The sequence below is a fragment of the Staurois parvus genome, unplaced genomic scaffold, assembly GCF_062004578.1.
Source record: "Staurois parvus isolate SC_StPar_1 unplaced genomic scaffold, SC_StPar_1.0 ptg000090l, whole genome shotgun sequence".
Taxonomy (NCBI): Eukaryota; Metazoa; Chordata; class Amphibia; order Anura; family Ranidae; genus Staurois; species Staurois parvus.
In genome coordinates, this window is record NW_028317886.1 from 8312541 (window position 1) to 8333943 (window position 21403).

Sequence of the window (21403 nt, forward strand, 5' to 3'; positions counted from 1 at the left end):
CACACAGGTGAACTCTATTTACTAATAAGGTGATATCTGAAGGCAATTGATTCCACTAGATTTTAGATAAGGGTATCAAAGTAAAGGGGGCTGAATACAAATGCATGCCACACTTTTCAGATATTTGTAAAAAAAAATTTTGAAAACCATTTAACATTTTCCTTCCACCTCACAATTATGTGCCACTTTGTATTGGTCTATCACATAAAATCACAATAAAATACATTTACTTTTTTCAAGGAACTGTATATAGTGGATCTTTTCATTGCATAACAGCACTACGATTAGCAGTATTAGCCAAACTGACTGTATTGGTACCTTAAAGACTAATGAGCACATATTTCCAACTTCTTATCTAGCTATACAAAGTTATTGCCAAGCAAAGATATGGTTACTCATTGAGCAGCAACATCAGCTTGCATACAGCCATGTTAGAGATGCCTCAATGGGAAGGTGATCCATTCAAATGTCAGCAATTAATCAATAAAACTAGAGGAAAATATCAATGTGTGCCTCTGTAAACACTAGATAGAAGCGGTCTTTGTTTATGCAAGACAGTAAAAATATCTAATTTGATGCTGTAGCAGCAAAAAAAAAAAAAAGCTAACTTTTCTTTTGTAACAGAGTTGGCATTGATATATATTGATATATGTACCTCATATAATGGCATCATTCTGTTCACTTCCTCAAAAGTCTAAACATCCTGTGATGCTTAAAATGAGTGCTTGTGTGAGATCTTTTTTTTTTTTTTTACCATTTCAGAGAATGCTTTGCATTTTTACAATGAATGCGTTCTCTGATTTGACAACATGGAGAGTGTGATGTCACCACCACGCCCTTACACCTCATCCAATCACAGAACATCTTGCATTCATTGAGAAAATGTAAAGCGTTCTCCGAATGGTCCCGTGACAAGTGGCCAACCTCTTGTGTTCACAATACAGCAAAGCAGCTGCTTCGCATGGGACCCAGAAGCTAGTATAGATCACTGTAGTAGCGTTGTCTACTTCACTGATTTCCAGATTCTAGAGGGATCCCACAGGTATGGTATATGCATAGTTACATTGGACCAAACTGGACCATTGTAACTATGTAAAAAAAATGCCATACTGAGAATTCTTCAACACATTGTCACATACTCATGTACCCCTTGTGTTGTTTAGATACTGAAAAAGTAAGGTAGAAGAAAATACCTTAAATAGGTATTAAAAGTCACTGTATTTACAGGTACTAGGCAATTTTGAAACTGGGCAGTTCTCCAAAATGATTAACCATGAATGTACAGTGATGTTTAGCACTAACCTTGGAATTTATGGGCTACCCTAAATGCGACACGTGTAAATGTGCAAAAAAAAAGGTTGCACCTCTGTGGTGTGAATGAAGTTTTAAAGAAAGCCAACCTGCATTTCTTAAGCTGCTGGTCTTCTAAATAAATAGGAAAATATTTTTTCTCTCTCTTTTTTTTGACTCACTTTTAAAAGAAAGTCATGCCTTGCTGTAACTCCTTGTGCATGGAAATGACCAACAAATGAACAGGCAGAATAGCCTCTCCTAACAGAACACAATGTGTGTGATCAGGGTGTGTGTTCTCATGGTCTGGAAGCAATAGTTAAACTATGTAAAAGATAACACAATAAAAAAAAAAGCTTTTCCTCACCCTGCATTTCATGATGTGAGGGTACACCCAGTGCCTAATGCTACGGAGACTGAGGTTCAGATGAAAGAAAGATGATCTCTACCCTGCTCCAGCACAGCAGATAATGCAGCATGTTGTAATGCTGGCTTAAAGGGTAAAAAGAGGGCAAAGTTTGCCTTGTAGGAGAGAGGTACAAGTCTAGACAGATGTAACCACGCATACAAAACACAGGCTTTCCAGATCTAGGCTAATTCCTTCCAGCACCTTAATAGAATTTCAACATTTCCTAGCTCTGCATCAAGGGTCATGGGATTAACGGTGCTCTTGAGACCCATCTCTTTTGCTAATCATTCCAGCAGAATAGAAGTAGATTGTCCTTGATTTAGTAATGTTCCACATTTTTCAATTGTGTTGCACACAGTGCACTTGACTGCCACTTTACACCATGAGCAAAAACCAGGAGTTTGCAGCTGTCTGAATAAACAGAAATGCAGTAAAGCAGAAAGGTTACTCACTGTGTGGTAGCCTCTTGGCAGTGGAGGTTTTCCAACAGGATAAGGATCCACAGTATCGATGATGGTCTGTCTCTCTCCTTTCTGATTGATCTTCCTGAACCTTCGTCGAGACTGTCGGTGAGATGCTTGTCGCTGAAAATACTCTTCATTTTCATCCATATAGTCCACCTTAGGAAGGCAAACATAATCACATATAAATAGCTAGTGATCAGTAAAACTGATCAAAATGCTTGCTGTTAACGTTAATTTTACTAGTCATTCCCGTGCTGAAATCATAAATCCGTTCAGAACATTTGTTACCTAGGAAACTACAAACTGGTCAGACAGGTCTGTGAAACTTTTAAGTGACCTGCATTAGTCGATACCAACAAATGGCAGAATCTAATCTCTTAACCACAAGCCAGCCAAATTATGGAAGCTGTTCCAGAGGCCAACACAAACGGGAGGCTATAAAGCCTACTGAGTAAACTATGCAGAAAGCAATAAGGCACTTTAAAGCCTCATGCGGTCATACAACAAACTGCAGGCATATTTCTGTGCCACGAGAAACACAGATACGACATACAATAGTCCATAGTAATGGAAGACTATACACGTGTATACAATGTACTTACGTGGATTTGTGCACATATGTGAATCCATGAACTCGACTTGTGTGCATTCAGGGGAGTGTAGACAAATATGACTTATACCTGCATACAGCTGCTGTACAGCCATTTTATTAAAAGGTGTTACTAAACCCATGACCTGTATTCACTATAACTGGTTTCCCACAGTACACACGACATGAAAATACAATTATTTTAGTAAATATAAACTGCTAAATACCTTTTCTCATCAGCAGTATATAGCAGTCTTGTGACTTCTATCAGTGTCCAGTTGAGCCCTGGTAAAGCTTGTAGAAGGAATTTTCATTCTACTCTGACTGTCCTAGGACGCTGCATAACCACTGACCCTCTGTCTGGACAGTGCTGATCACATACACCCTCCCACAGAAAAAAAACCCTCACTAGCCATACACACCAAACTGAGCATGTGCAGTGCGACTCCTAGCCCCCTGTACTATCAGCAGATGGATTGGGGTCAGTAGGAGGAGAGGATCAGAGACGACAGGATCAAACAGTCATTTTACACAACAGGGAGGATTACCCTCTTAGGTTGCACAATGAGTATAACAAGCATGCTTTACTGCATACACAGACTGCTTTTACTGCTATGGGTTTAGTAACACTTTAATATGAGTGACTGTATCCTGCAGCTGCAACTCCTATATGCACAAGATAAACTTGCAATCTACATCTTACAGCTTCCTACATCTATGTGCAAGTCCTAATACATAGCAACTGATCAGACAAGAAAAGCTTTTAACATTTATTTATTACAGGTACTTCTATAGTGCAGTCAGTTTACACAGTGCTTTACATATATACTAAACATTCACATCAGTCCCTGGGAGCTTACAATCTAAGGTCCCAAGCTCACATTTATACATACACATAGAAGGGCCAATTTAGACAGGAGCCGATTAACCTACCACCATGTATTTGGAGTGTCGGAGGAAGCCAAAAAAAAACCTCTCTAGCCATAAGCACTTTTGTTGCTTTGCAGCCTTAAATGAAGACAGACACAGTTTTTGTTTTATCCAGCTGTCTTTAAACAGTGCAACTTATAATCTCCAAGTGAAAGTTTTACACCAACATGTCATAAAAAGAAATTAAAAACACAATCACTGAGTTGGAAAAAAGGATCATCACCCCTCCTAAAAATGACTTGTAAATTCAATCAGGTCATCTCAATGGCACACAAAACCACTGGACTTTCAACTGGGATTAGCTGTGGTCATTTTGTTTAGCTCAGCATGAAAAGAGATTTCCTGGAGCATTTCAGTTCCTGGTAGTGCAATTGAAGCAAACAATCAACTATGGGTGGCAAGGCACTGTCAAGACATCTCCAGGATAAAGTGTGGGCAGGCACAAGTCAGGAGATGATACAAAAAATGTCAAAGGCTTTATCAATGCCTATTAGCAGAGTGAAGTCTATTATTAAGAAAAGGAAAATGTGTGGTACAACACAAACCCTCCCTGGAACAGGACACCACTCCAAACTGGATGATTAAGCCAGGAGGAAACTGGAAACTGGAGAGGCTATCAAGAGACCTACCACAATTCTGAAGCAGATGCAGGAATTTATGGCAAAGACCATGTGGCCATTAGGTACATGTGACAACAATATCAAAAATTATCCACAAATGTGGCTTATACGGGAGAGTAGCAAGAAAAAAAGCCACTCCTCAAGAAAGGCCACATGCAGTCACAACTGAGCTTGCCAAAACGCACCTTGAAGATTCTGAGGAAAAAGGTGTTATGGTCAGATGAAACTAAAATTGAATTATATGGCCTCATCACTAAACGGTATGTCTGGTGGAAATTCACTATAGTTCACCAACCAAACAACACCATACCTTCAGTAAAGAATGGAGGTGGTAATATCCTGTTATGGGGGTGTTTCTCTGCAGTAAGGACTGGAGCATGTGTCAGGATAGAAGGAAAAATGGATTGGGCTAAATACCATCACATTCTTGAGGGAAATCTACTGCACTCTGCCAGAAAGTTGTCAATGGGAAGGTGGTTTACCTTCCAATATGACAATGACCCAAATCACTCAGCAAAAATCATCACACAGTGGTTGAAGAATAAAAAGGTGAATTTCCTTGCATGGCCTAGTCAGGGCCCAGATTTAAACCCCCATGAAAGTCTGCAGTCCACAAATGGTCACCATCAAATTTAAATGAACTTGAGCAGTTCTGCAAAGAAGAGTGGGCAAATATTTCAAAGTCTAGATGTGCAAAGTTAGTAGAGGCATATCCCAACAGACTAAAGGCTGTAATTAAAGCAAAAGGTGGTTCAACAAAATACTGACACAAGGGGGTGGTCCTTTTTCCAACTCAGTGATTCTGTTTTTGTTTTTTATTTCTTTTCTGACATGTTGGAGTTATATTTTTCACTTGGGTGCTATAAATTGCAAAAATACAGCTTGTTAAAACAAAAACGGTGTCTGTCTTCATTTTGGGCTGCAAAGCAACAAAATGTGATTATTTTGAAGGGGGGGTTATTCTTTTCTCTACCCACTGTAGTATATCTAAAGTCATAATATACTAAAGATGACTTTAAAGAGAGGTGGTCAGATTAAAACATGTATAGGAAAGCCTAAGTCACACGGCTAGATTTTAATTACCCATATTTAGGGTCACAGAGCTTCTGACATAACATTCGGAATTGGTAACAGTAATGATACAGTCTGCTAGAAAAATCCTCCTCTCATCCACTGAGCATACACAAAGAAATGTCACTCTGAAAAGGTGGGACAAGTGATGGCAACATTTGTTACAAAGACACGCATATTGTAAAAATTCTTTATCCCACTGTAATCTACAGTCAAGACAAAAATGATACGAAGATTTAATTTACAAGGGAAATCATACACTTTTTAGTTTTGCTGAAAGAGTTCATCTGGATGTTAGATGAGATTCAGAAATGAGGACATTTTGCTTCACACAGTGAAATAAGGGGCACTGTGCATGTTTTGCCCTCAGGAAGGAAGTGGTCTGATTACTCCTTCTGGAATGCCAATATTCTCACAGAGGGCTGCAGACCACACCCATCCCCCATTAGGTAATGCATGGAAGATGAGTAGGAGTGGAAGGAGGCATGCCTGCAACTGATCAGCAGCACTGTGAGCAGAATATAAGAGTACAAAGAAGACTTACCACAATCATTTCGGAAGGTTCCAACACAATGCATTCACAGCCACGCCTGAAGCTTCCTGCAGATCTTTTGCCAAAGCTGTAGAAACACCAAAGGAAAACATTGATTGGGAGTAAAAATCATTTCTGCAGGAATTTTAAAATGTGTGCAGTCTAACTCTGGACAATTAAGGGCACACAGATTAGTAATAAATATAGCCTGACATCAGTACACAATACATGAGAAAATTCTTCTTGGAACTGCAAGGTCTCCAGATAGCACAGCCATGCCTGCAGTTATGGTTCCTTTTCACATGCTCCCGGCCATTGCTAGACAAGCCTCCTGGTGTCTGAGCAAAACATTCCCAGGGAAAACGTTTGTTAACAGATGTTTCATTTTTTTTTTTTTTTTCGTTTTTTTTACAAAGGGTTTCCTAATTGCTTTTCGGCAAAAACCTAGATAAAAGTTATTGGGCATGCTAAACTCTTTTAGACACAGCTTCATTTTTCTTGAAATAATTGAAATTAAAAGAATTAAACCTAACATCATTAACATGAAACCTTCTTGATCAGTACTTCAGATTAAGGAATTGCTTTCAATAAAACACGTCACTGGTAGAGGTAGTGTGGCTACTGTGGTAGTGGTGTAGGGTCAGCATGACACTGTGTTTGGGATAGTGGAAGCTAGAAGTCCTATTTCAGATTGAACTACCGTATTTTTCGCACCATAAGACGCACTTTTTCCCCCCCCAAAAAGGGGGGAAAATGTCAGTGCGTCTTATGGAGCGAATATGGAGCGGCCGGTCCGGTATTTCCACTGCCGCCATGTCAGAATACCGGGCTGGCCGCTCAGCTCTACAGCGGGACCTTAGAGATGACTGCTGACCTTTGGGGAGGGGGGGGAGCGGGTACCTGAATTTGACAGGTACCCGCTCCCACTTCCGTGGAGTTGTTCTTTCATCTTACCCGTTCCTCTATCCAGCGGCGCGGTCTTCCCGGCTTCTGTAGTGTGGGCATGACAGCCGGGTGCCAAGTGTGCATGCGCAGAAAGCGGTGCTTTTTGTGAATGGTAAGGCGGCACCTGGGACACATGACAGATCCCAGAAGCCGCCGGACCAATCACAAAGCGCAAGTGCTTCTCGCTCATGCGCACTGGGCACCCGGCTGTCATGCCGAGCGCCATTACAGAAGCCGGAAAGACAGCGCGCGGCTGGATAGAGGAACAGGTAAGATGAAAGAACAACTCCGCGGAAGTGGGAGCGGGTACCTGTCAAATTCAGGTACCCGCCAAATTCAGGTACCCGCTCCCCCCCCTCCCCAAAGGTCAGCAGTCATCCCCTGTACTATCCACAGTCTCTGGTCATCTCTGTGCTGTCCGCAGTCTCTGGTCATCCCTGTACCGTGTCCGCAGTCTCTGGTCATCCCTGTACCGTGTCCGCAGTCTCTGGTCATCCCCTGCACTGTGTCCGCAGTCTCTGGTCATCCCCTGCACTGTGTCCGCAGTCTCTGGTCATCCCTGTACCATGTCCGCAGTCTCTGGTCATCCCCTGCACTGTGTCCGCAGTCTCTGGTCATCTCCTGTACTATGTCCGCAGTCTCTGGTCATCTCCTGTACCGTGTCCGCAGTCTCTGGCCATCTCCTGTACCGTGTCCGTAGTCTCTGGTCATCCCTGTACCGTGTCCGCAGTCTCTGGTCATCTCCTGTACCGTGTCCGCAGTCTCTGGTCATCTCCTGTACCGTGTCCGCAGTCTCTGGTCATCCCTGTACCGTGTCCGCAGTCTCTGGTCATCCCTGTACCGTGTCCGCAGTCTCTGGTCATCCCTGCACCGTGTCCGCAATCTTTGGTCATCTCCTGTACTGTGTCCGCAGTCTCTGGTCATCTCCTGTACTATGTCCGCAGTCTCTGGTCATCTCCTGTACTGTGTCCGCAGTCTCTGGTCATCTCCTGTACTGTGTCCGCAGTCTCTGGTCATCTCCTGTACTGTGTCCGCAGTCTCTGGTCATCTCCTGTACTGTGTCCGCAGTCTCTGGTCATCTCCTGTACTGTGTCCGCAGTCTCTGGTCATCTCCTGTACTATGTCTGCAGTCCATTAGTTCAGAATTTTTTTTTCCTGTTTTCTGCCTCTAAAACCTAGGTGCGTCTTATGGAGCGAAAAATACGGTAATCTATCCTTGATGAATGCATGGCTCAAGAACACATTCTGCCTGGCTATACTCCAGAAGGAAAACATCAGGCAGGGGCCACAATGTAAACAAACGGGCCTACAATATCAGATACAAACTGGAAGCTTCATGGAAGGTCCTGGCAATATGATTCAGCACAGTGTAAATGTGTGTATTTAAGCACTTTGGGTCAATATCCCTTTTCAGAGATGATATTGACAGGTGCTCTGTGCGCATTGTTGCACATAGATCATCCCCTCTCACATCTGTGTATGGCTTTTTTTTAATATATTCTTTATTTAAGCAAAAACGGAAGTACAAGCCATGAGAGGCACAGAGTGAGTATGTGTGTATGGGGCTTTAAGCTGCCCACAAACTATCAAATTATTTTTGCTTGAAATGACAAGTGATTAAAAAAAACAAAACTTTAAAATAAAAAAAATATATAAAAAATAGTGCTGCCCTACTTACATTAAACAGTGATGATAAACACAGGATAATTAACCGTATCATAACCTAATCAGAGCCCTGATGGAGTCACGTGGCATCTGATGTAACGCATAGAAGCAGAGGCAGGGGGACATCACTTCTGGTCTGGACTGGAAGTCGGCCATGTACACACAGTACACCTTATATATGATTTTGAGTCTGACTCTTACCTACTGTGAGTGGCTTTTTAATATGCTTTTAGTTATCTAATAAACTAACTTCACTATAGAAAGTCCCTCTTTTGAACATTTTATCAGTTGGAGAAATATCTATATTATCACCTTGGAAGATGGTTTGACTGAGTGCTATCTGACCTGTATGCTATATGGGTCAGATGGCTGATGGTGGAGGACAGTGACGCATTTAACTGAAAGATCACAGATGCTTATGTGAAGCCTTATGCCATGCTGAATTGGGACTGTTTATTCACTTTTGGACTTATGAGGTTTTTGGTGAACTGCTGATTTTTCTAATCTTTGCCCTTATTTTTCACTAATTTGCTTTATTATGTATTAACAGGTCAGGAAGGTATTCATTGAAGATTTTTTGGAGTATATTTTTTTATTTTATATTTGGACACTTTGACTTCACTTGTTTGATCATTTGAATATCTATTCATATCACTATTACTACTCTACAGTGGTGTTAGCACGTCTGTATGGTGTTTACCGATATTGAAGTGTATCAGTTTATTTGTACATGCAGTGTTATAGGTATATGCCTCACTATTTAATAATTTCTTTTGAATTTTCTGATGTGACGTGTTAGGAGGGCTGTATGGTATTTACGGTTAGATTATCCTGTGTTTATTATCACTATTTAATGTGAGCAGCACAGCACTGTTTTATATTTTTTATGCTTAGGTTTCTTGATTCAGCACACATTAGAGTGCTAGCAGCAGCTCCTGTGTGTGTGTAATATTGTGAGTCAGGCAGCATAATCGAGTTTATCCTTCCTTTTACTTATAAAAACAATCTTCCTATTATCGGAAAAGTATATACCCTTGGGGCCTGCACATGTTTTTTACTGGACAGGAAACAAAGCATCTAAACCCAAAAACCAAAATGTGAAACATTGCAGCTTGCCAGTCCAGTTTTCATTTGATCCCTTTATTTTCACCTGCTATAGGTGCAAATAACACACTTCTATCCTTTTATGTCTACACTCATTTCTCCACTGTATTAATGGAAGTAGTCATATGTCACACAGACTGGTCTTTAAACAAGTCTGACTTTGTAAATCACCACTGCATAGTGGATTGATGGGAATAGTAGTTTACAAAATAGACTTAGCAGTTTACAACAGCTATACCACCCATTCACAGAACACAATGCATTGTGAGAGTATTAATAAAAGTTCTGTGAATGAATGAGAAGGCAAAAGAGAACGGGCAAGTGGTGCAACTTTTCCCTGTAGCCACGGTTGCAGACAACTCTCACAGTACCACAGACATCCACTCAGGATGGTATTCAGAGTCTGTAAGGAGACACAGCAGATATTTTTAGCAAAAACAGCAGCCGACAAGTACTGGAGAACACACAATTACACAACAAATGAGTATGATGCTGTATCCTATTTCCTACTTAACATAAGCCAACTGCAGGAACCATCAGAACACTATGAAGAATTCCATGAGGAACCAGCGAATTAGTTGTATTCCCTCCAAACCCATGCTTACTGCTATAACGCAGAACCTACACAAGGCCTGCAAACAGATCAAACTGACATTTCATATGTACTGTTCAGTGATTAACAGGACTGCCTGTCCTGATCTCAGTTTTATGTAAAATTACATGCAGCATTATAAACATACCATAGAACTTTGCTTTTACAAACCTGTTACAAATATCCCTAAATTATATTTCCTATCCAGATTTCAAGGATCTTTCTTTAGTGGCTGTTTATTCAACATCCCAGCAAACATTGCGTTGGGACAACCTCAGTTGTTACTAAAATCTTGTTATTGAGTTGCTAGTATTGCCTCGCAGTATGTCAGCTTCAGCCATTTGGCTTTAAAAGCAACACTGTCAGTTGTATATGCAACAATGGCTACTTTGTTTCAATAAAAAAGAAGCAGTTCTTCATATAACAGAGGAAACAATATGGCTTATGCAACTGGAAGAAAGACCAAACCTGCCATCCAACCTAAAGAAAGCTGACCTTGACAACTAAAAGGCCAAACTCTGGCAAGTATAACACACCTTTGGCTCCATGCACAATACCGTTTTTTGAAGCTGTTAGAAGCGGTTATCAGCATATTTTTTCTTGCTCCTAGAAGCGAATGTTATCCTATGTATCCATGAACATTACTTTCAGCTATTAGCATTTTGTTGAGCTACAGTGTCTAGGCGCAGAAAAAAAAAATTGTTTTTCTAGAGTTTTTGGAGTGTTTTTCCAGGAGGAAAAGGCGCTGTACCGTCTAAAACGCTCCTAACAAATTTTTTTTCTTTCACTGTACATGTACTGTAAAAATGCTAATAAAACACTCCTAAACGCTATTAAATGGCTACTATAAAAATGATATTACCAGCATTTTTTATCCAGTGTTTTCCAAGCTTGGAAAAAAAAAAAACACGCTAGTGTGCATGGAGTCTTAAACTGCATCCAATCCAATTTTAGGGCACTCGCTTTCCATGGTAGTTTTCATGTGGCTTATTTTCCAAGAATACAATTAGCAGCAATTTAGTCATGGTTTCTGTCAAGCACATCCTCCATAGGGGATGAACAGCACAGCATAGAAACTCACTATTATGGACATTAATACTGAAAATGTAATAGACACACAACTCCTATCCGCATATTGACTCACTATATAGGTGCTGTAATGCAGTAAGCTGTACAAAAATCCCTCCAAACCCTGGATATGTGTAGTTAGCACTGGACCGCAATTTCCCCCTCCCAAATAATGCAACCCCCTTTTTATTCTCCCTCTCCCACCACTCCCTTGACGAGCTGAACCCCCTCAAACTACGGACCATTTTTTTATTACAACCCTATCCTATTATCCCCCTTCTTAGCTCTCCTCCTCATCAACTCTGAGTAATTTCCCTAGATGTAGTATGATCCACTACATTTGTTAAAACTTGAGTGACATCACTTAGATGACACACACAAAAAAAAAAACCCCACACATTCTGGTAGAAACACAGCAAATGCCTAAATGCACCACAAAGCACACAACAAAGAGGCATATTGAAAAAAAAATCCTTGTTTTCAACATCTACATGTGAATAGGCTATTATGTGTTTAAAAAAATGTTTACATTCTGTATTGGGTGCCAATGTTTTTTCTCATGCTTGAAAATAGATTATATCTGCAATGGGACCAAAGAGCATAAGGTCTTAACTACAGGTCTTAACTCAGGTCCTAACTCAAACTACGGTTAACACTTGAATCATTTACCACTTACAGGACTGTACTCAGATTTTGCTTGTTTTGGGACAATACTGTATAGATGGTGGCATATTATTTGAGTTACAATTAATCTTATGACTCCTCTGCAAGAAAAATAGCTAAAGCTTCACATTCTGCACAGACACCAAAAGTGATCAGAATAAGCAAGAAAAGACCAAAAGGAAAATACAGTAAATACAAGGTATGAATGTATTTCAGGCTTCCCCTTGTAATTTCTGCCCACACTGATCCATGAGTGTTTATGATCACTAAAGCCACGTATGTACACAGTGTCAGGTCACCAAGCACACTGTGCTTTAATGCTCAGTCATACTGGTGCAATTTCAGGTGTGATTTGGGATTTTAAATCACATTTAATGAATGCAAATGTCAGTGTCTTAAAATGTGTGATTTACTGCAGCGCAATTTCTAAATTAGTTCTTGCATTACTTTTTCTGCAGTTTTGCTGCAATTTCACCTAATACAACATAATGGAAATCACACCGCAAACTGCAAGGAATCGTTGAAAATCTTCACAAGTAGCAATAAAGTCTTCAGAAAACGCATCTGAAATCGCACTGAAATTGCACACAAATTGTGTGATTTTAGATCGCAGAGGAGTGACTGGTGACTTAGCGGTGTTTTAGTTCTGGTTGATAAACCCACAAAAGTGTTCACCTAAATCTTAATCACTGTTAACAGTTATTTGAAGATGTCCGTGGCACAGGCAGGCGTTTTGCATCTAGAATGTACACCCGCACACTCAGGTATATCATACGGACTGATCAACACCATAAATAGACCTCTGCTTTAACACGGATTGATGACTCTCATAGGTAATGCCATTTACAGTATTGAACTAAATTTAGCGTTATTAAAACAAATGGCTCATCTAATCAACAAAGTGTGATTAAAAGCGCACAGCACCATACAAATGTGATATTCTGTGGCTCACCCATTATGATGGACACAAAACAGCCCCAGATAAGCAGGGAAAGCTGATTACTGGATCAAAAACATATTTAGCATGATAAATTAGGTCAGTGCTGTCCACACAGCAAGACACATGAACGACAACAGTTACAGAACTTCAAAACCTATCCTATCCTGCTGCCTTTTCTCAAAGAAATAGACAATTTAACTATGGGCTCGTGTAAACAGGTGCAGACAGTCTGCATATAGCGGCTTGCATCTGTATATGTACGCACCTATACATTCTCTTCTTTGCTTTAACCAGTGTACAGCTACAACCTGTCATTAACTGTGCGGGCGGCTGTATGCAAACCTGTGACCCCGAGTGCATCAATGTGGCTGCTTTTAGGCAGTACACCTGCTCCTGTGTGTCTGAACACTTGAACATACTTTCACAGTTTCAGCATAATCACACAGCTAATAAAATATAGAGCTTTGTTAGTACATTTCAATAAACAAAAGCAAACCAATCCTGAGCAACTGAGAAACATTTATGGATTTCATATATTGCTTTGGTACAAATATACACCATATGGGCAGATTGCAATTTGTAAGACTATGGGAAATCTGAGATAAAGCATATTGACTTATCCAGAATTGTATATTTGTCACAACTAAGATTGGGTTAGATATGCTTGCTAACCTGGGAACTCTAGAACCACACCATTCTATAAGTAATAGAAAACAATGTAAAAAATATTACTTGAAATAAAACAAGAGACAAGCATAGGTCTTGATGTTGTGACTGTAAAGGGACAGACAAAACTATTATGCCCCAAGCTCTAGTAAGCAGAGAGCCAAAAAGGAATCCCTAACAAAATTAAAATCTTTTCACTGGCTCCCAGAATGTAGCAACATTGTGTCCCACAGACTTGCAGTAAACAAAGGTGGAGCCCCACCACAAATGACTACATGGTATAATCTAATCGATATAGAACCAGAAAATCTGTAACTGCAGCTACAGCTCCCACCCAAAGCTAGAACCCAAGACCAGGAGTTGTGCTTCCATGTTACACAGACTGGTTGCAAAGGGGGAATCTGAGTTTCATTGTTACAACCAACAAACAAAGCAGATCTGTCAGTATAATTCAGCTTCACGTTAAAAAAAAATAATTGAGTTGATTCACGATATATTACTGAATAGGTTATGAAAGGGTCAGCCCAAGGGGCTGATAAAATAAATACAGGAATGAATTGTTCGCTGTGATGAAACAGAGATCCTTTCTTGAGTTTTTACCAATGATGGTATAGAAACGTTTGAATACATATTACCGTCTGTCAAGAACCCTCTTATTAGCTGCAGCTTACATCCTTGCCCTAATTATCCCAAAGATAAGAAGTGGAGTTGACGTCAGCTTTCTCTTATTTATATAGGGTTTCTCTTAAGTTTGTTAAAATCCACAGCTTCATTTTTACAGACAGAACTGTTGAGCTATAATTTCATTAAAAAATGCATGAGAGCAGCTTTTTTAGCAAACCGCATTCTCCTTGACCCCATTCTGACAAAAGCTATGGTACTTCCTTCATCAATACATACTTTCAGCTTTTCTAATGCCTCCACAACCCTTTCAAGTGGAGCTTCTCCTGGGTCTGACATGACTTGCACAACTTTGCAGGGAATTAAAATGCTTCTGCGTTACTACAGAAGTTTTCTTTACAAGATTTCACTGTCTCAGAGTCAGACAGATCGCTGTGCAAACATTCCAACATCACAACCAGAGGTCAAGCAGTCAGGAATTACCAGGTGGTGCAACAGGTAACAAAGAATCAGCATAAACGCTGACCACATGATTCCTCTTCACTCACATTAGTCTTTCAACACGATGAACCAATATTGTTTTTGGGTGTATGACCACCAATAAGCAAAATAAAGTCCTCCTAGGCTCCATTGAAAGCTCCCCAGCAACGCAGCAGGTTATTCATACAGTACATTTGTTGTATGGTTTCCCAAAGTGTGCACCTAATGCAGTGTCGAAAAAAAAATTATTAAGGTGCTGCATCAAGTTGAATATTATGGACGGTCAATATACATATAAGTGTCAAATATTTTCAAGTCAAGCTCCCAGAAAGGTGCCAAGTGGCCAAAACACAAAATTGAAAATAGTTTTTATTGCCAAAAAAGGTGCAATTCTATTGAGACAATGTTGCTATCTAAACTCCCTGCCAGACAGTGTGTCCAGCTTTGTCAAAAACCCTCCCCTAGGCTGTGATTGGCTTAAGTAGAAAAGGCAGACACCTGATGAGCTCATACCTCTGCTCACACTTCTCTTGTCAGCACATGAACACTGGAGCAAAGCCTCATTAGACTAAAGCTCTCCAAGCCTGAGCAATGATGTGTAGAGGATTACAAAAAGCTGATCTAAAAGGCAAGACAAATGTAGGTACTTACACAAAATATGAATATAACTGCATTATGTTTATTTCTAAATACCTGCATGGGGTGGAGCTTTAGGCCAGTTTACATCACACTTTCTGTGCTCCAGGTGCATTTCCGCATGCTCATTTTTTAAGCGTTCCAGGGCATTTTTTTTTCATCTTTTTTCCTTCATCTCAATTGGGACATGTGCGTTCGGATAGGTTTTGCAGCATTCCAGATGTGTTACACATAGAAAAAAATGCAGCATGTTCTGCTTTTGTTGACTGCACTGCATTGGTGTTAACCGGGGCCATTGGAATAAATAGAAAACACTCTAGATGCATTTTTGATGCAGATTAAAAATACACTGGACTGTACCTGGTGTGAACCAGCCCTTAAACCTGCACTGGCTGAGTTGTCGGCATTCTCCTTAAAGAATTGGGGGGGAAAAAGGTACTACAGGCAAATACTTTGCCACATTTTTCAGTAATATGCCTTGGGTATGGGGATCACAAGTATAAGCTAGCAAACTAGCATATATTGTTAGCATGTATTTAGCAAACATATACTAGGGGGTATATTTGCAATGAAGTGACTACAACATTCACTGTAGCTGTATCTTGGCCCATTTTGAATGACAACTGATTTCCTGCAATGAATGTTTGGTTGTCACATTCACTGCTCAAAACTTGGGCAAGAAGTACAGCAACCAGATTTTTCTTTTCCTTCCATGGCAAATGGAAAAATAAAAGAGAACCAGTTTGCAGACTTTATAACATGACATTGCATACTGGAGTGCCACATATTAAACTTCTAACTAAACCAATTTCTGAATAAAAAAAGAAGGAAATAAATTGGAAAAGAGACGTGTGCCACTGCCAAAGAGGATATCTGTGGGATGCTGTTAGACATGCAGGATGCAGTACAGAGACAGAGTCCAAACCAGGAGCATCAAATCTAGTAAATGGGCCTCAAGAGGCCATGATTGGAGATTAGACCTCCCTGCATAACACGTGTTCTCTCAGTGAAGGCTAAACTAGAAAGCTGTAATAGAAAACATTGCAAACCCCTCCTATCATAAATCCAAAATCAAAGGGAAAGAACCCACACAGTATTACTCAACTCATCTTATCCTTGAATTAGCGGATAATAATTTTAATTATCAAAGACCAACCAAGGATGGGAAAAGGAATCAGGAGAGATTATTTACTTTATTTCCAAATTCAGGATTAGTGCAGCTATTATTGCCGTCTCTTTGTGTTTATTCCTGAGTAGCGTCTCTCGAGAAAAGATTCACTGTGCAATGACAGAAAATGCCAGAATGAACAAAGGCACAATGCACTGCTTGTGTACCATATTGATGAGGCTTTTAAAAGATCACAATTATTAATCATTTGCTCATTTATGTTGTCTTACTAAAATGTTAAATTCATCTGTAATAATTGTCAGTTCACACAGATTTCTTCTAACACTTTACACTTAAATTTCAGGCAAAAACACAAATTAACAGTTAATGATTTTTAAGAAAAATTATTTTTAAAGCTCAACGCTGTGCACAACAAAAAAAAAATTGCACTGCCCCGGGGAGGTACAGGGATAGACTGTATTGCTTATTTGACTCTCCACTCCAGTCTCTGAGCAGTCCTCAGCATTATCACATGTAATGCAGGGCTGAAAACCCTGTATTGTATATGTGTTAGGTTTGAGCCTGGGGCCATGGCCAAGAAACACTTCTGGGGGGACACTGCTGAAGCAAGGTAAAAACTAATACAGCCTCTTCTACAAACCCTGGATTTAAAGTGATTCTAAAGGTTGTATTTTTTTTTTTTTTTTTTTTAAACATCAAACATGTTATACTTATATGCTCTGTGGAATGGTTTTGCACAGAGCATCCCCAATCTTCTTCTTTCTGGGTCCCATGCTGGTGGACCTCGCCCCTCCCCCCCTGCTGAGCACCCCCAATAGCAAACCTCTTGCTATGGGGGCACTCGAGCAGGCTCACTACTGAGCCACATTCCTGTGAATGGACATTGCCCATTCACACACAGAGCATTGGTCGGCCGAGCCACCAATCTCTCTCCTCATTGGCTCACTGGCTTTGATTAATAGCAGAAGCCAATGGCTCTGGCTGCTGCGTGAGCCAATGAGGAGAGAGAGACCTGGGAGAGCCATGGCTCTCATTAACATTGCTGGATCGAGATGGGGCTCAGGCAAGTATAAGGGGGGGGGGGGGGGTTCGGAGCTGCACCCAGGTTTGTTTTACCTTAATGCATATAATGTGTTAAGGTAAAAACCTTGTGCCTTTAGGACCACTTTAACATGCATTAACCCTTGCAGTGTGGAGGTTCTCATGTCAAGAGTAATTTTTTTTTTTTGTTGTGTCCAGAGTTGGGCTTTAAATGTAACTAACATAAGTAACACAATTTATATTGGTATCAGACTCCAGTAATCCCATACTCTGCAATCCCTGTGACTAGGAGGGGCGGGAGCAACACTAGTCACAGAGAAAGCAGAAGGATAAATAATCAGTGTGCTGCTAGTCCTAGTTCAATCTGCAGCCTATGTATGTATATCCAGTATGTCTGGGCCATGCTGTAGGTATAATGGAGGTCCCAGGTCTAGCTGTCTGAGAAGAGTGGCTAGAACACAAAAGTAACCAAACATAACTACAAATCCTTCAGCATGTAAACGTTCTCCTAAACGATCTTCATCTACTGTATATAATTTATCAGTTTACCTGAAGTCCAGCTGGTCTGAGAAATATTAGGAGCCTGCATGGCAATCAATATAATTTCTATACACTAATCAAAAATACCTTTGAATATCATTTTATCTGTGCAATACATTTACAACATTTCTGCGTTGACTTCTCCAAAATGTACTATCATGTGATCCTCTAAACAGAGAACAACCCACAAGTTTTTCACATTGTAACTCACATGTGCTACTGTGAATTCTCTTAAAATTGTACTGGTCTTTCTGTAAGCACTGACAGATCCTGCAGAGCTATTACATTGAACCATTCTCTGATCAGTTCCTATTAGTGAAGGATTCTTGCACTGTGATGTCCCTACCAGAAAAAACGCACACACTAAAGCAAATTTCATGCAGAAGGATCAATGATAAAAAAAATAAAAAAAAAGCAAAAACCCACAAAAGCACACTGATATCTTAAAACTATCATGCAGATAGCCTGCATGAATGAAACTGAACCCAGTATCCCAGTGCTGAAAGCTATGAATTCCAACTAATGAGATAGCAGGCCAGTAACCGAGCTCTTAAATTGAATCCAGATACAAAAATTATAGTACACGTTAATACACAAATCTTCAAAGCCCAGCTCAACTGACCTGAAGGAAAAAAACAGAACAAAAACAGGTCAAAGCACTAAAGATGCAGCAAGCATCCTCTAATGCACCTCATTGCAACCTATTATTGTGAACCTGCCCCATAAAACAGAAGTAAAATCACATTTTGGATATACTGCAGCAATGCTAAAGTGCTGCATAGTGTGGAAAGCAGTACCTGGTGTGAAAGTGCCTTTATAAAGGGGCCGCAGGATCAAGCATTCTTCATAATACACCTGCTAGTCCTCATGCTTCCTGAAAGTATCTGCCTTTTGAGCAGAAAAATGATCACACAAACAGATTTTCCTATGTTACACAACTTTACAACTTTCAAATTTAAACTGCTGGATAGTTAAGCTGTTCTTGAATTGGCCAGAAACTATCTGTGAATATTTATTAAACATGCAAATTTGTTGACACTATAAAAAAAAAAAAAAACTCTGCTGACCTTTAACCCTCAATATTACTCATATCATAATGAGATCTGTGATAAATAACTAAACATTAATTCTGTCAGGAAAAGTCAAATTATACATAGTAAACTGAATGACAGGCATGAGAAATGTGCCTAATATCTTTATAAACATATAGAAGAAAAAAAAAATCTATTAAACTAAGGAACAGATATTTTAAAGCTGAACTCCAGGCAGATACAAAAGACACACATTAAAGTGAGTCTTAAAGGCAAAAACCTTCTGTGTGCTGCTCCTCCCACAGCCTTCCTAATACTTACCTGAGCCCCCCCTCGGTCCAGTGCTGTGCGAAGGTCTGCTTTCATGCAGCTTTGTATTCATTAACAAATCATTACTTTATTTTTTAATACAACTGTGAAAGAGGGTAAGTACTGTCAGCCAATCAGCTGAGCTGCATGCAAATATTCTGAAAAGGAACAAGCTAACAAAAAAGAAAGAAAGTGGAGTGAGCAGAACAAGTACCTCATCAGTATACTGCTGCTTCTTCAACATCTAATCAGAAAATTGGGGGCAGGGAGGTAGCAGCAGTGTAGTTGTTAACTATAACTGAGAATGTGGTGTCATCACGCTGGTTGTGAGATGCTCCAGGGGGGTGAGTAAATCTCAAGACTAAAGACAGAAATGCAAATCCATTGGCATATAAAATAGCTCTCTTGTATGCCAATGTGTATTTAGAGGTTTGCCTGGACTTCAGCTTTGAAGTACAGACCAGTAAAACGGAGACGCCAAAAAGCTTAAACTGAAAAGGGCAAAGGGCAAGTATCTGACCTGTCAGCAGAAAAAAAGACCCCAATTACTTGAGAGCTCCTTTCAACATGTATTGCTGCAGGCAATATCTAACCAACCTAACACCATTTCACCAAACACATTAAATTGTGTGAAAAGTCATACTGCTGGTCAATATTGCAAATGCAACCCTTCTACTATCTACCTACAGACCTGTAACATAGGAAGAATTATGGAAATGTGTTGTATTATTGGAGATTCAATGAAAAACAGAATTTTCCTCTAGTTACCATATGATACAGGATTATAAGGGACATATTTTTTACACATATTACAAACAAAAAACGAAATACAGCATACTGCTGGTCATTGGTCATACAATGGCAGATTTATGTTTCCAGGAAAAAAAAAAAGAAAAAAAGAATATATTCTGGCAATATGTGAAAAAAATCGGTATGTATCTGGCTTTGATTGCTTCCTTCCAACACTATTGCTTTACCTACACTGTAAAATGCCCACCCATGAACTCTAAGCCCAACTTCGGACAAAACATTTATTTTTCTGGAAAGAGCTTATTCTACTGTCAGGTTTGTATCGCTGTTTGTGATCCCATTGGAGAGATTTTCCCTCACTTCCTGTCTCTGTGACATCAGGACAAACATCAAGGAAAACAGTTTACAGAAACAGGAAGACACAGACAGCAAAAAAAACGTAAGATTCCCATGGTGAGATGTCCCTGGCACCATTCCAGAGATTTCACCTTACTTAATGTTCCTTCACACCAGTCAAGACACAGATCCTGGAAAAAAAAAATCCTTGCCTGCTCTTGTCAAAACTTTTTTAAAAATGTAACTTACTAACACAATTTCTTTAATAGGAAGATACTTGAACCCAGGCTACGCAGGGGAAATACTTGAAATGTATGTAATCTAACTACAGTACCAAAATAAACTACAACTTACAAGAAACCATCTATGAAGGGAATATAAAAAGAACTCATTAGTGCATGTTCCCTTAGCTGCAAAGCGCATACAGAGATGGATGGGTTACAGTGATATCTACTAAGAATATCCTCAAATGAACTTTCATAATTTAAACAGGGTGTGTGGAGACTGTTTGAAAGGGATTCTGAATGAGATATTTTGTTTTTGCAGAAAGCTTGACAAATAGGTCTACAATAGGACAAAAATGAACTACTTGCTCTCTGCTAAAAATAAAACCATATGCATGTCATCTCTCAGCATCCTATTAGGCTCCCTGTTACACAACCTCTCATATTTCTATAAAGGATCAGCATAGAGACACATTCATAAGTGTTTTCACAAAGAAACCTTTTTGGTGCATAGTGCTGTTTTCTACGAGGCTTATCTCTGCAATGCATGTAACAGGTAAAGCAAATCCCTTTCAAAGCCATGCTCAACCGCAGAAGTCAATTCTGGCTCAAAAAGATCTTACCCATCTGACAGCCCTAAAGATTAATGTGTTAATAAAAATACAAATCTCTCTATACACACCTTTTCTGACCAGAGATCTTTGGTCTGGTCAAATGATATTAAAGGCCTTCTTTTGCTGCCTTCTTCCTCCAGTGGT

General features: G+C 39.8%; 1 protein-coding gene across 9 annotated transcripts in view; it reads right to left on the bottom strand.

Moving 5' to 3' along the window:
* The window catches only part of RAPGEF2 (Rap guanine nucleotide exchange factor 2), a 391597-nt gene that overhangs the window by 157596 nt on the left and 212598 nt on the right, over nucleotides 1-21403 (bottom strand). For all 9 annotated transcript variants that reach the window (XM_089670385.1, XM_089670389.1, XM_089670388.1 and 6 more), the window contains 2 exons: nucleotides 5918-5993; nucleotides 2152-2319 (listed from right to left, as the gene is read on the bottom strand). In XM_089670385.1, the coding sequence (XP_089526511.1) occupies nucleotides 2152-2319; nucleotides 5918-5993 (244 nt within the window). The remainder of the gene's footprint in view (nucleotides 1-2151; nucleotides 2320-5917; nucleotides 5994-21403) is intronic.